This window comes from Rhea pennata, chromosome 7 (assembly GCF_028389875.1).
Source record: "Rhea pennata isolate bPtePen1 chromosome 7, bPtePen1.pri, whole genome shotgun sequence".
NCBI classification, from domain to species: domain Eukaryota; kingdom Metazoa; phylum Chordata; class Aves; order Rheiformes; family Rheidae; genus Rhea; species Rhea pennata.
In genome coordinates, this window is record NC_084669.1 from 30,737,828 (window position 1) to 30,754,400 (window position 16,573).

Here is a 16,573-nt window from a genome sequence, read left to right on the forward strand (position 1 = left end):
GAGAACTGCATTAACAAAACAAAGATCTCACCTCTGTAGAAATTTGGGTTGCTAATTATAATAGTTAAATGAACAAGTGAAAAAGATCAGGAAGCATTCAGAGAAAAAGTCTTTTACAAGTGACTAATAGCTGTTAGTTTGTGCATGGAATTGGCTGCCTTGCTATTTCTTTCTGTGTTACATCTCCAAAGATGCTTCAATTTTCAGGTAAGGACAGCATTGTGTCACTCACTTCTCTGTGTCCTCGAAAGAGTGGTAGCCACTTAGTTTAGTTTTTGATATTTTAAGTATTTCTATACTTTTACTTTTCAACCTAAATTTTACAGTTGGAGTTCAACAAATGTTTGAAATGGTCACTGTCATTTCTGGTGTGGCCAACATACTATTTTTACCTAATTAGAGATTTTAAATATTGTTAATTATCATATGAATAAGAGCTTGGGGAGCAGCACAGCTGTATTAGGACCATATGGAAAGTACTATCATATGGATCTTACTACCTTGTGTGCAGTGTAGGAATATGGCTATATAGCTGTATACACACCACAGATTGATGAGTTTGACCGAATTTATGCTAATTACTATTCATTCTATCTAAACAGATTCATTTCTACAAGTCTCAACAAGCATTCTGCACGGAAATGCAAACTTTGCAACTTTGTAAGCAAGATTATGGCTATACTGTCCAGTATGGCATTATTTTAAATTCTGATATATCTTCTTTCAGTAACACTGGAAAGAATAACAACAAATACTGCTACTTATTCTTGTATATACAGACTCTCTCTAAAACTGTATGTTATATTGAAAAGCACTCACTTATGATGGTTAAATTTAATAATTCAAGCAAAGGTTTAGAGAGGAAGAGAGAAACAACTCCTATCCACACACTATCCACTCCATCCACAAGTAAAAAATGAAATTAAATCCCTCTGCATCCTCGGGCGTATGTTAGTCATTCTGCCTTCCAGTTCTTCTAATGTTGCTTCATAATTAATGATAAGAATATAAGGAAATAAGATAGTTTTCAGTTGTAGAACCTACAGCACAAATAAAGCAAGTATCATGCCAAGTGTGTCCAAGGGCTTCAATGAATTTATCTCCAGCTTCAACAGGAAAATCACAGCCATGGCATTTTGTGCTGAACAAAGCAATATAATCTAAAATAAAACAAAAAGCAAACTTAGAACACTTTTAATATAATCACATTACATCTAAGAGAAACAAAGTTTCTAGAATATGTTCTTTTTTGGATTATCATTGCTCAGAATTCTTACTGCATTCACTGAAACTCTCCCATAAGGAAATTTGAGAGCTGCCTCTTTTCTTTGCTTATTCAAATACAAATTCAATGCAAAACCCCACACTGGTACAGCACTACAGTTGTCATTACAAGGACAGAAAACAAACACACAGAATTCAGGAAATTTAAAGCTGTGTGTCTCACAGTAGTTTTAAGTTAGCTTTAATGTATGTGTAAGCTACAAAGGACGAATATGGTCATACAAAATAAAGTCTAATGGCCAGTGACTGTTACCTTAAGGGTGGTGTAGAAGCATAAACCCAGTCATGGAGACTTAAGTTATGTTCTCTTTTTTAAAGTTGAAACATCATGCTTTTTCTGCATTAAGAGAGAATATTATAGTAATCCAATACTGTCTGGTTAATACAGCTTGGAATTGTTTTTCAAGACAAAATAATAGCAGAAATTCAAAAGGTATATGAAATTACTGAAAGTAATTTAGAGGTTATGGCAAGAGCTCCAATTTTAAAGGGCAGGTACCAAGTCAGTCATGCTGTGTATTTTTGGTTCTTTAGCAAGAGCTATTGTGATTTAGCAAATCTGATTGCACAGCCATAGTAAGGAAGACATCACCAGAAAGAACTAGGCCAGGTGCACAGCTGATGGACAAGGCAAGGCTTACAGAGGGACTATCATTTTACCCTTATCCTGCTTCCAAAAAATGTCATTTGGATGGCCAGCTCCATTTATTAAATCATATTACTCTTTCCACAGTGTAGGGAAATCTGGCCTTTTCCTTTCTTAGCTTACAAGTAGCAGTGTTTTTGATCCAGCATTCAAAAAACAGAAAATGTGCTGCATATTTGAGCAGAGCTACCCTACCCTTTCACATATAGGTCGGTTTTAGGGGGAAGGAGAAGAACATTTATTTCAAATAACAAAAGAGAGAATATGGGTAGCAACCCACTCATACTGTATGGAAGCACCACCAGGAGCCTAACAGAAGATCACCTTGCCCCAGTAACACGCAGATTTCTAGTGAGGAGGATCCAAGCAGGGCCCATCAGGGAAGCAAGGGAGACGGGGAGGGGGGAGGGAAATGGGAGGGAGACAGGTGAAGGATAAATAGGTAAAGGAGAGAAATGAGGCAAGGCATTCTGGGGCGCAGGGAGACTCGCTCTGCCTGTATATTATAAATTTGAGGAAAATACAGTGGGAAGCACTTGCACAGGCTGATAGTAGAGACAAGAGCCAAGCTAGATAGGTAACTACTCCCCCCCCCCCCCAGCAATTGCCTTGTTCTTAGGTTGCTTCCATACAACATAAAGCACACGAATCCTGAGCAGAAGGGTCCAGTTTGCCATACCTTTCTCACAGTAAGGCTCTCCATCCTCCATGTGAAAGAGGCTATTCCCAAACGGCTTCTTACAAGCAGCACAGACAAAGCAACTTGTGTGCCAAGTCTGTCGTAGGGCATGCATCACCTCCTGCAAAGCAAGCAAACGACTCCAGCACAAAATAGCATGCACTGCATCTACCTGCTGGGGAACAAATACAAGGCACAGATGCCCTTAACTTCCCATTTTGTATCAGCATATTCCTCTCATCAAAAACAACAGATATGACAGCAATTAGGGTCCTTTGGAAGGAGAAGGAAATAGCACTGCCAACCTTCTAGAACAATGTATTTGCCAAAATGAAACAACATAGTTCAGCCAGCTGTCTGTATCAACATGCCCAGTCATCACTGCAGGAGAGATTCCACACAGATTCAGCTTTTTTCTCCTCTGTTTTGACACTGTTAGTATGAACTCTTCACTGCAAGAGTGTGATTTATTAAATTTAAATAAACTCTAAAGAGTAGTTTTCCCTCTAACACTAAGAAATGCATGCAGCGGATAAATGATTTTGAAGTCCAGTGTTTTCAAACCAACTTAAATTAGGCGCTCATTTCTTTAAGCTTTTCACAAGAAATCTTTAAAAACTAGTATGAAAATAAAAAAAAAAGTAATTGTGTTCTTAGATTTTAATCCATATGATTAGTGAAAATGAGTCTGTGGGTCTGTTCCTAGGCTATAGCACATACATTCATCTCAAAAAAACCAAAACAAACTGCACAACTGATGCTTTCAACTGAAGAAAAGCTTGATACTGGACAAGTGGCAGTTTTTACACATTCCCGTGATGACCCATACCCTATGTTTTCACAAACACTGTAAACATCACTATAAATCACAGATGCAAAAATGGGCTGTCCTTAAGATGCCCACCACGCCCAATTGCTTTCTTCTCCCCTGTATGGATCTCCTTGTTTCCAAACAAGTATTTATGTGACTAAACCAAGGAACTGGCTTATTTTTGCCAGGATAGTTTAACCCGTATTGATTTTTAGTCATGTGTGCATGTGGCCACACAGAAGTTTATCCCAGACCAAGAAATGGATGGCACAGGCGATACAGAAGTATCAGTATTGGAAGTAGTGAGAGAGTAACAACTTCTTTTGGCATGAATATCAGCTTACAATATTCATGAAATCACAGATTCAGTTGTCCAATTTTGTTTGTTCACTTGAACTAATGCAGATTCAACAGCTGGGTTCTGAAAAATCTTCCTTTTTATTCTTTCTACATAAAATTTACTTTGAACAGTACCTGGATTTTATCAGTTCCTTTCTTCTATATGCTGTGGAGCAATCTATTGCTGCTTCATTCTTATCCTGTCAAAACTGAAGTTCTGTAAGTCCCAAAGCTGCTATACTGAGCACGGTTACCTGCTAATTTGTTATTCTGACCGGTGCTCAAGAGGATGTTTGACAGAGTATCTACGTGGGATAGTGTAGATTTCAAAGGGCCAGATGTTCAACTGGTGTAAATTAGTTTAGCTTTATCAATTTCAATAAAATGACAATGATTTATACCAGCTGAGGATCTGGATCCTATTTTATGTTGCTTCTGATTCAGTATGTAAATTTAAGAACCTCACTGAGCTAAGAAGGGAAAAAAAAAAAAAAAAAAAGAGAGAGAGAGAGAGAGAGGCAGCTGCTGGTATCTTTGCTATTTTCTTGCTGAAAATCCATAACAGAGAACTGATTTGTGCCATCATTAATTAGATAAGTCAGTACTCTGTTTTAAAATGTACTACTGACATGTAGTACACAGGGACTTGGTTGGAGCCAGAGCTCCACCACAAATGTCTGATGCTGCCATCCCTAATTAGCAACTGCAGAGGAAAGCATCTACTTTGCTGATATCCACATTTAGAGAGATATCAGAAGGTGAAGCCTAAGTAGTGAAAACCAGTGTGATGCTCCTTGGTTTCCCATTTAAAAGAATCATGTCATATAGTCACAGTAACTGCATGCATAAATACACTGCTAAAATTATATTATTTATTACCATCTATGTAGAGCACCATTTACTTGTATCTGAGTATGAATATATTAAGACAAAAGTGGCATCTAATTTTATCCTTCTGGAATTAAGATTTGTATTTATTCTATATTTTATTTTCTAACTATAATAAGTCAACAGAACTCCTCTGGACAGCTGTATTGCTAGTCAATAGTGAGGTGCAGTGAGAGGAATATGTCTCTTCCCAAGATCACTGACTTCTCTACAGAGCTTTAGATTTAAGATCTCTATTAAAAAGATATTCCCAGTTCAAATCTCTTATTACAAGGAAAACACAGATAAGAGAAACACACCGATCTGTGTTAAATAACATCGAACAATTATCTGGAAAATGTTATTTATTTTACACTCGGAGAGACTGTAACTGGATTACATGCTCTGTCTATGAGTTAAATAAAGCCTAGAGGTATCCAAGATTTCAGTGTGTTAAAATTATTATAAAAGAATGTATATTTCTCATTCTGGAATAATCAACAGGCTGGAAATTATTGTTTAAAAAAGAGAAAAGTTTGAAGATCTCTACTCACTACTTACAGTCGAAAGTTTTTCTAATCTCAGTGGACCAGAGAAAGGTTTCCACTAGTCATTTTACTTACCCCCATGATCTTAGTGTGGCATCTTGCACAGGTTGGTGCAAAGAACTGCTCATAACAGCGCTCACAGTATACACTATTCTGCTCTTCCACAAAGCACACATCAGCCAAGGATGTCTTGCAGTAAGCACAATTGAATTCTTCTGGGTGCCAAGAGCGACCCATGGCTACCAGGAAAGGACCCCTGCAAATAATCATGATCAGTATTTTTGTAATACAAATAAGGTAAACAACTCTGATTACAAGCCCATTTTGCTAGACACTGCAAATGTGTAGCAAGCATTCCAGATGAATCATGAAGGTGCATATTAAAGTAAGATCCAGAAATTTGAATAGAAATGGTCTTTTCCAAGATTATTACTAAAACACTGCATTGGTTAAAATGCTTCATTATTGTTTAGACGTGTACCTTAGATTTTTAAAGAAACCGTTGAAAAAAATAATCACTTGTTTTCATATCTGCATGGTGACAAATGGTCTTTGTGACCAGCTGCAAAACATTTAACACAGTTCTTAAAAAGGACACAGAAAATATAGAAGTGTATAAATATAAGACTGCAGGAAAAGACCTAGAAGTTGCAATATACAAAATAAAGCTACTATTTGAAAATATGAGAAAGTAGGCAAATTTCCAAACTTATACACCACACTTCACAATAGCTCCTGAAGTCGCCTGCTTTCTTTGCACCTGAGACAGAACTGCATGCTGCATATTCTGAAAATACATCAGACTATCAGATGGCAACTTGCTGTTGATTATATAAGAAGGCACATTAAATTGTTTTTGGTGATTTACTTTTGACTGTAATTACATGTCGCGATTAGAATTTTATTTTTTTATTACTGGAGCCTTTCTGTTTCGGAATAGGGGGATACTCAGCAGATCCACACCACCAAACTAGCTCCTTCTAGCGAGCGAGGCAGTTGCTAAACGTGGATTAAAGTTGGTTAGCAGTCCACAGAGTAACAATGGGCTCCAGTCCAGCAGAATGAATTGGGAAAGGAGAAAGGAGAAGCATGCTATGAATCACTGATAATAGAGTGCAAGCATTATCCTTCTCCAGACATAAAAGCAGCAATTACATTTGGCTGCTGTTTCAAAAAGTCTCATTCCTTTTCTCGCTACCATCCCCCCTTTTCCACAAGTCGCCCCCGGAAATTCTATGTACCTCCTTCAAGGGGTACCTTGTGAACCAGAAACTTGTTTAAAAAACAATTTGTCACAGCATCCATGAAAGAATTAGCACGTATAACTTCGTAGTGATAAAAAGTGAACCACACAATGATGAAATGAGCTCTGGAAACGTTAAATTAATGAAGCAGACAACAGACATCTCTGCTGGGTAATTTAACTGAGTCTTAGGCTCTGGAACTGTATATTAATGTACAATAACCAGTCTCTCTGTAATACCTTCTTTTTTGCTTCATCCCTCTTCAAAACCTCCTGACCTTACCGAATTATGCTGTTACAGTGTCCACAGAGAGGAGTTCGGCTGCTGGCTGGAAAACGCTCAGCCCTCTGAATTGTTCCCCGGGCTATTGCAGGAGCCTGGGAAGAAGCTGAAACTGGAGATGGGTAAGTGGAAGTTGAGGCAGGAGATGGTACTGGAGCACCCCGTGGTAGGATGTTCTTGGTGACAGTGGTAGTGGTTTTTCCAGGTGCATATTTCTGGGAAAAGGAGTCATCTGTTACCCACGGAGGGCGGCTTGCAGGCTCAGCATTGGCAGGGGTGTAGGAATGAACTGGTGCTGGTGCTGTTTTAAGCATCCCAAAAGAAACCAGAAAGTATTTTAGTTTTTTTTTCTTCTGATGGCAAAACAGTAACACTTATCAAAGGGTATTCTACAACACAAGCAAAAAAACCAGCTTGAGATGACGTTTAATTATGGTCTGTCCCATTATCACTCATTAATTCTGGACTGAATCCAATGATATCATCACAATCTGACATTTTATCCACATACATCAAGGAAATCATTGCCTTCTGACTTTTACGGAATATATGGAGACCATATATTGTCTCATCTTTTCTGTAATACGAATGGATGTGATAATTTCAAAAATGCCATCTGATGTGTTTAGGATAGGTTAAAAATAGAAATGCCAGATCACATAGTGAAGTTCTATACAAAATTTCCCATAATTTTAGTAAAAAGTTATGCTTAAATTTTGACCTGATTACGTTGGCCAAAATGCAGGGTTGTCCACAGATGTTACTATCATCTAGTTTATATAAAGTTTTACTTCTAGGTTTCTGAAGTACAAGAGGTTCACATAGGGAATACAAAGATGAAGAGCACTGGAAGCAATATTCAGGGAGCCAATTCAGCTCACATGACCAGCAAGACAAAGCCAACAGCACTTAGAGGAAGGCCAGGCTTGCAGTTTTGACTGATCTTAGTTCAGTTACTGGCTCTGCCACAGACCTCTGGTAAAACTTCGAGCCAAGTGCAGTATCTCTGCCTCAGTTGCCATGTACAAAATAGAAAATTATACTTCCTTTCTTCTTCCCTTTGACCATCACGTAAAGTCTTCAATGCAAGAGACTGTCTCTGTGTTTGTATGCACCAGGTTCTAATCCTGGGTAGAGCTTTACCATACAAAAACAAGCAGAAGCTAGAGCCTGTACATACCAAAAAGCCTTACCTTTCTCTTTTCAAAATGACAGATATAACATTGTGTAAGATTAAAGTTACTGCTATGAAACTACCCCACTTTGCTGAGGACAGGAGCACTAAAAAGCAGCTTTTCCTTTGCAAGTGAAAAATTGGAGGAACAGAAGCTTGAAGAGTTGAAGTATTTTGGTCAAATGAGAGAGACAACGCATATGTGGGAAGAGAACTTAGGGTTCCTATGGTCCAGGTAAACACTCTCTGCAGCAGATCACTCAGCCAGCAAGATGATGGGCAAATATAGGATTTAAAATTTTAAGGGGACTGTAGGTAGGAAGGTGTTTCAACCAAAAAGAGGTTTCAGACTGTAACACAGACCTCTCAGGATAGCTAAGCGGTGAGATGATGTATTAAACACTCCTCCCTTAGCCCACATCCTACCACGCAGAATAGCATACACTGATGATTGGGAATTACAGATGCTTTAATTGCATATTATATAAATAAATATGTATTTCATTTATATATATATATATAAAAAAAAAAATATATATATATATATATATAAAAATCTACTGCGATCACCCTAGTGACCTCTAATTTTCTTCTTTTTAGTGAGTTCAAAATAGAATCTAACGAATCGTTTTGATAAAACTTTTTTATACTACAGCATCAACAAATTTTCTGGTTCATAATCCCATATCCCACCTTAGCTTGAGGCTTCTTTTTTTACTTGGGAATGGTAAACAATGCTTAAAGATTTCAGAACAGAGAGTCTATATCCAATCTCTTTAAACCCTGCGGCTGTTGCTATTTATGTATTATGGTATTAAGCCAGTCAAAATTAGAAGGCAATATTTCATCTCTAATTGGCAAGTTCAAAAGGCTCCCACCTATGAGGCTCTGTAATTAAATAAGGTGACTTTCAGCTCACTCAGCTTTCTGAAGGGATTCTCCCTCCCCAAAAGCCAGTTCTTGTTCTTGCAAAGCATGGCAGTGCATTCCACAGAGCACCTAATAAAATGGTTAGATATTCAAATCCAGACTATCATAAGCGAAGAGACAGTGCAGTCCTTGTGGACAGTTGAGCTACAATTTTTAGGATGTCTTTTCCTATGACTGTCTTCAGTAAATTCAGCTTACAAGCTTACAACCTCTAAGTTTTTAATTTTTTTTCCTTATTCTCATAAATAGTATCAGTGTTTTGTTTTGTTTTTTACTAGTTTGTTTATTCTAATCAGTTTAGACAACACACGATTAATTTGGGTTCAGACTAATCTAGACTCCTTTGTAGAATAATCTCTGGGGATGGGTATTTCTCTTTCATTCTCTCCACCTTCTATTTCCTCTTCCCTTTCTATTTGCCACTGTTAAGAAAGCAGTAAGATAAATTTTTTCCAGTTGCTGAAAGAAGATGCCAGGAGAATTACTGGAAAATGACAAATATTGGGTGTTTGCAACTGCTCTGAGTTCTCTGTAGTTAACTAGCTTTTCAGCTTTTATCATTTAACTTTAAAAGCTGGATTTATTAAAACATTTTCCCAAAGTAAACAGACTGGTATTATTATTGATTTCAAATAGCATCATTGCAATGCACTGAAAGTATTTCACTAACTTTAACATTTTTAGCTATGCTAATTAGGAGGGTATTATCATCTTACAGCTGTATCCCTAAGTTCATCTGAGCTACTAAATCTAGCTACTACAGCAGCATCTAGCTACTGCCATACAAATTCACCTTATAGGTTTATGTATTTCAGAACCTTCCAGCACACACACAGCAGATAAAAGATGCTGTCTGCTCCTAACAAAGCCTAGATTCAGTATATCAGAGGACAGAGTCTCAAAACATCATCCTTCTATCTACTTCCACTGAGTAGAAAAATAAATACCTAAAATGATTCAGTAACCCAACCTCTACCAACTTATTTCCCTCAGGCCTCTGCTTCTCCTACAGTACAAGAGAAAGAATGGGTTTTATTGTTATCTTGAGAGCATCGTAGAAGAGGTCTCTCTTAACAGCCATGGGAAAAGGCTGACTCCTTGCTTCCAAAGGATTTGGAATTCTCCCCTTCAGGGAGTGATGTTTTCCCTCCAGAAAAAAGGCAGGTTTCCAAATAGCAAAGTAAAGACTTGTGCAGTTTCCAGTGCTTTAGTCCTGCATCTTCTTTGCACAGTTCCCCCCCACCCTTTTCTTTTGTCTGTTAGTAGAACACAGTTGTTACTCTTAATAATAATTTTCCAGTAGCAAATGCAATTCATAATTACAATGGATTTGTCTTGCTTTACTCTTAGTAGCCTCATCCTTGAAACCCCAAATTTTTGCCATGTACTGTTCCAGTTTATAGTGGATGAGAAGCCGGATAATGTGACACAGTCCTTGTATGCATTTGTAAGACAACACAATTCTTATTCAGAAGAGTTTATGGTATAAGAAGGAGGCCCATAACCTGTTATTTTAGTCTTGAAAATGTTTAGGATCCAGTGAAAAGTTGAGATCTGTGGGAATTTTCCACTGATTTCTAAATGGCTGGATCAGGCCTTCATACTTGAGCACTTGTATATACACGAGTACTCCCATTTGGACCTAAGGATTTAAAAGGAAAGCTCTCCTTTCTTGCCTTCAGCTATTTTGTTGCTTTGTAGTATGAAACTAGAATGTAGGTTGCTTGGAATATATGAAGTACTATTCTAATCTGGGATAGCGTATGATAAAGGAAGACACAAGTACTTCCTGCCACCTAGTGGACTCTGTTCAGAAAAGAAATCTGTGTCTTTTAAGAACAGGTTATGAAATGTGAAGGACACATAAGAGAGAAGATTTCAGTTTACAGTTTTCCTTACAGGTACAAGAAAGAGATATTTAGCAGCTGAAAATGCCCATTAGGATTAAATTGGTCAAAAGTATTCTCTCTTTGCTATAAAGTGTAGATTTATTGATTCCTCCCATATGAGCCAGATACTCAGCTGCCATACAGCAATGGAGTTTCATCTTGAGATCAACTCCAGTGTAAACAACATTTAGCTCGACTATTTTCGATCTGAGAAAGATTAAAATAGTCTTTTAAATCTTCCTGGTGATTGATGGAGGTTATTGCATATATGGGGCTTCTGGTGGGTGTTTTAATCTCAAAATTGGTAGCACAGATTTTTAAAGGAAGTTAGGCATCTCATTCCCATTAATACTAAAGACTAACATAAAGGAATCCTTCTTCTAAAAATTCTGTCTAATATCAATTATACATTGTTATGAATTTTCTCCTGTCCTCTGGGGTACATTATATCATTTCAGCACTGACAAAATTGAAGTTTTCCCATATGCAGAGAGGCAATACAGACATGTGAAGTGTGTTCACCGTACACAGTGACACAGAGGACAATTTCCATACTGTGCATTTCAAATCTTCATTGTGAGGCAATGGGGCTCAAACTCAGCAATGTAAAGAATTACAAAGATGCCTGCCACATCAGAAAACAAAAGCACTGCTTCTTATTCCAAGTTAATTCAACAGCCAACTTTCTTTCTTAACTGATATTGCCACTAATTTATTTCTGTGGCAGGTCTCTGTATTAAGAGCTGGAGTTATACTTCTCCCAGCTGAGTATGCAGGGTAGCATCAATCAGCTTATTTAGGAGATATTTTGACTTGCCACCTAGTTTGCTCTGAAAAAAAAGTAACTGCATCTGGCTTCAGTGAGAATACTGTACATGCTGGCATATACAACCAAAAATAAATGAGGAGAATCTGAAACCCTTTATTGAATCTGAGACTTCCAAATAACTTACTGTAGTTTGAGTTGGGTTTTTCCATATTTATGTTTCAAACACAAAGATCAATCAATTGATCAATCTGTCTGAATAATTTTCTACCTTGGTTCCATTCCAGTAGGTCAAGAGATAAAGCACTGCATAAAAGATAGTGTTTGAGATTGTTAGGCTTGTTGGCCTTTGCATCGTTACTTGACTATTAAGCTATAAATCAACTTCTTAATTCTCTTGCTGAGATCAGAATAAATTCATTTTGAAATGAATTGCATTTATTTTGCTGCCTCATTGAATTTGGTCATTTTGAAGGTTCATATTTTGGTCATCAATGGTTTTGGAAGTTCACTCCATTTGTGACACATTAATATAATGGGAATTTTAATAGCAGCAAGGAGCAGATTTTCCATGTGAATGAATAATGAAATATATTCCTTCAGTAATTGGATCTGTGGGAAATGTGAGCATAGCATTACAAAGTACTTCAATAGGTCATTCTCTATTATTCTCCAAATATAAAACTCTCTATACTCTCCAAATATAAAACTGAGTTTGAGAAGCTCAACATATGGCCTTATCTATTTTGCAACCTTCACTTATTTTATCTCCTTCCCGAAGTTTGCATTCTTAAACCATTTTATCAATACTGATGTGTCCTTGGATTGCTAACTGAGTGTACGGCTATTTTGCTAATGTATTTATTTTGAAAAGGTAGACTACATGTTTTTCTTACAGACTTTTCCCTTGCTTTTCTTCTTCCTCCATCCACTCCACACAATCACTTCAAAGCAGAACAGAATACTTAACCTTGAGATAATCTGAAGCAAAACTCTAGCAAATCAGGAGCATTTGGCTCCTTGCATGTAATAAATCTTTCCTGATGTGCGTGTGTCCTGTAACAAAAACTGCATTTTCGTTACAAAAAACTGCTGGAAATTATCCTGAATCCTTTCAGAAATTGAAGTTACCTTACCTGGCTGGTAGACAGAGGGTTTTATGCTGGCAGTAGTGACAACCCTTGGTTTTGAAGTAGTAGAAGCAGGACTTTCACCATAACTTGCAGAAACTGGTGCTGGTACATAGGATTGGCTTGTGTTTCTAAAAGCAAAATGAAGCTATGAGCAACTTTATAAACAGCAAGAGTTACTGACTGTGAAATCAAGAGATCTGGCAGCTTTCATAATACCCTGGGCTGCTGTCCTTGAGAGCTACAGAAAGAATGTTGTGATATTCGCAAGTCTTCAGCATTGGTAAGGAAGACTGGTAATTTTCTAGAAAGAAAAACTAGCCAAATAACAACTTTAAATAATCCGGAATTGCTGTTGTTGTCACAGAAGATAACTTACTGAAGGAACACGATGGACTTATTAAAAATACTCTCAGTTTAGCAAGGTATTGGACTTCAGAAATATGCATACTACATTTGTCTTTTCTTTCTTTTTACATGCAAACAGGCCTGCTCTGTTCTAAATGAAATCAATGAGGGATTTCTTGATGACATAAAGATGATACTGGCTCAAAAGCACAATATATGGAATTTAATTATTTCTACTAACATTTATAAGCACTATATTGTTTTGAAAAACATTGGAGTGGCCTTTGAAAAGCATTTCTGAAACTAAATCTTTTCCATATTCAGGCTGAGACCAAAATTTACATTAATTTTTCTAATGTTTGGATTCAGTTAATCCAAAAGCTTGTGATATGTAATACAATGATTTCATTTTTGTGTTCATAGATTAATAACCTTTTCTCAGGGTTCCAAACATCACTAAGGATTTTTTTCCCCCCTCCATTTTATGGCTTAAATGGTGATCCTCAGTTTGATTATAGTAGAACATAGAAGTGTATGCCTCTTCTACTTGCTTATTATTTAGGATGATTCTGTTTGTGGTAAGTTTGCTTCATAAACTGCTAAAAGAGCACTACAAGCAAAAAAAGGAAGTGGGAATAAAGAAGTACAAGGAAGGGAGGCAACAGATAGTGAGATTTACTGGGATTTCTACAGTAATAAAAACATTTCAGTACTGAACATCCTTCTTACTCATAATGCCATACTGTTTCATATTTTTCCCTTTCAGGCTTACCATTTCATTGAGCCAGATCCCTACCCATTTGTTGTGAAGGGTTTATGAATTATGTCTATAGTGGCTTTTTCTATAGAAGAAGGTTTGTCAGCATAAGAAAAGAAGAAATTTCCTGCTTTGCCAGACCAATGGTTCATCTTGACAGCTACTTTCTCCAACAGTGAAAACAGATGCTATCTGGGGAAGACATGTTATAATTCTTACATATAAGAAAACCAGTATGTTCTTTCCAGTACAGATAAAAGGCATACTGGCAATTTATTTAATCTAGGTAGTTAGAACTAGCAATGTATCTATTGCTATAATGACTATGACTAGTTATTTCTATACCTAGTCTACGACTTTAACAAAGTGGATTTGGGTCCACTGTGCCATGACTGGACAAGACTCAAAGACAAACTATTTCAGTGGGTTTATATTCATCATAAGTTCTCTCTAGAACTGTGTCATGATTTTTTTTAACTGTCAAAGCTGTTCTAAGTAAAGTGGGACAGCTGGTGTTATCAGAAACAATATTCATTTTATTTCCCACTCTTAGCATTTGTTGATCCCTCCCCACATTACAATGCACTGGTCAGAATGTCATTGTTCCTTACTGACGCACAGCCAGGAAGAGGTGCACTGGGTTTGCATACAGCTTTTCCAAAGGCCTTTAACTGAAATAAACACTACCTAAAGATTTTTTATTGTTCCAAAATCTACCATTCAAGGAAAATTAGACTGAAAACTAGTAAATTATACTTACCTTTAGAGGACTTGTCATCGATATTTACTATGTACAGTAAATGTTTTAAAATCATGTGTGTCATAAAGCCATAATTTGAAATAGCACACACTTAGTAATGGCTACTCCCAGATAAAGTGGTTCATTAGTTGGAAGACTCATTCCTAGCAGTCTTGATGGACAAAATACATAATGAATTGCTGAGTCAAATTAATGATATTTAGACTGTCATGAAGGAAAATGCTTATTCAGAATTGTTTTAAAAAGTTTAAAGCGTGATAAAACCATGCCACTAGATTTCCTTGTATACTCAGGGAAATGAAGTTGAAAACAAAAACACAAAAATCAAAGTACCAAAATCATCACAAAATTAAAAAAGTCAACTACTGAACTCTTTTACAAGTCAAACTGGTAATACATATTAAATATAGTGAGGAAGGGTAAAAAGGCTTCTCAGAGAGAAATAATCATTAAGGGGTTTAGTGAAGTTAAGTCAGCCTTCAAAAGATTTATCAGATACAATTTCTTCTAAAGAAAGGGAAATAGTGGGTAACAACAACAAAAGAGTATGTCCCAAGGGCTGAAGATGTTTCAATGGAACAGTAAGCAATAGCACTTCAAAAAGCAATGAAAGCATTCTTACTGAATTTATCTGTAGTAGCCAATGGCAGCAAATTAAATACTGGCTCTGAAAAGTATTAGTTGTCAGAAAGAGTAAATATTTCTAAGCAGATCATTTTTATGTTAATACTTCAATATGGGTCTGCTAGCAGCAGTAAACTGGCTTGTTAAGTGCTTTTAATGTACAGTAGCTGCACAAAATAACATTTTTATACCTCTTTTTCGACTGGTAGCTGATGGAGGTGGAAGAATGCCGGTTGAAACTAAAATGAGACAAAAATTGTATTTGAAGAAAACGTATGAAGAAAATTAGGGTATCTTGGCCTGCAATTATTTTCCCTATAAATAGGAAATATACTTAATAAATGCTAAAGTAAACAACGTGTAATTTTTTTAGGGATTTAAAATCATTTAAGAACAGTACTACAACACATTCTGCTTATCTTCTTTAAACTAGGAATCATATTGATTCCCTCAATAAAAGGGTAGAGAAATAAATGAGCTGACTATATTGCTCTGAAAGTCACTCTCATCCAGTTTTGCTAATTCTTGAGTTATAAAATTCTAATTCAACCTCTGGACAGTATACTTTGACATTTACAATTGATTTGTATTAGCATAGAAAAATAAATATAAGTGTGTGTGGGTTTTTTTTGTTTTGTTTTTTTTTGTCATTGTCATAAGCTTAAGCCACATCACATCTTAAAAGCCAACCCTGAATGAAACAAAGTTCAAAGATCAGCTAAGTTTTTAGTGGGGCAGCAAAAAAATTCCATAGAAAGACAAGTAGAAAGTATCTGAAGCAACTGCATCAAGCTACTAAGTTCAACTTTCCCCTTTCAATACTGCTCTACTGTGCATATACTAAACTGTCTTAGATGGGTAAGTAGCTTTTTTTTTTTGGGGGGGGGAGGAAGCATCATTTTACAATTCTGTTATGCAATCTTCAGGACTCCTTTGGGTAAATACAAGAAGTATGTAAAGGTCTGCACAACATATATCCGAGAAGTAACAGGAATCAGAATGAATGCAGCTCCTGTTCAAATGCCCAGCGCAGAGCTGCACAGCAACTATCGCATCCCACAACAGCATAGGCTGCGCCTGTCAGAACTGTCAGGAGGACCCTATCACACACCAGTGATTCCTTTAATTTGGGGGAGAAGAGTTTTTCCTTTCTCTTACCACAGAAACACAGTGCTTGGATTAAAACCTTAAAAATCACAGAACCTCCACCTTCCTTTCAGAGCCATAATCCTAACTAATACCTCCTCCTGCAGTTATAGTCCTGGACTGCTACCTCACTGGTTACCCTGCTTTTACCCTCCAGGTGGAATAACCAATTGCATAAAGAGCTTCATGGCTTATTTAAAACTCCTGCTGTGCTTTCTCCTTTGTAAGTAAGATCCAAAGCAAAAAAGTAAGTTTATCACTGCAGATTTAAAAATAAGGGAAACAGATGATCAGTTAAGGATTAACAACATACTTCAAACATTCTTCTTTAGGAACACTATACAGATTT

General features: G+C 36.7%; 1 protein-coding gene across 13 annotated transcripts in view; it reads right to left on the reverse strand.

Moving 5' to 3' along the window:
* Positions 1 to 16,573, reverse strand: part of LDB3 (LIM domain binding 3) — a 122,431-nt gene that overhangs the window by 5,708 nt on the left and 100,150 nt on the right. For 10 of the 13 annotated variants that reach the window (XM_062580298.1, XM_062580297.1, XM_062580296.1 and 7 more), the window contains 6 exons: positions 15,270 to 15,317; positions 12,596 to 12,720; positions 6,701 to 7,001; positions 5,250 to 5,430; positions 2,610 to 2,730; positions 1,045 to 1,160 (listed from right to left, as the gene is read on the reverse strand). In XM_062580298.1, coding sequence (XP_062436282.1) covers positions 1,045 to 1,160; positions 2,610 to 2,730; positions 5,250 to 5,430; positions 6,701 to 7,001; positions 12,596 to 12,720; positions 15,270 to 15,317 — 892 coding nt within the window. The remainder of the gene's footprint in view (positions 1 to 1,044; positions 1,161 to 2,609; positions 2,731 to 5,249; positions 5,431 to 6,700; positions 7,002 to 12,595; positions 12,721 to 15,269; positions 15,318 to 16,573) is intronic. The other 3 variants (XM_062580305.1, XM_062580304.1, XM_062580300.1) reach the window with 1 other exon arrangement.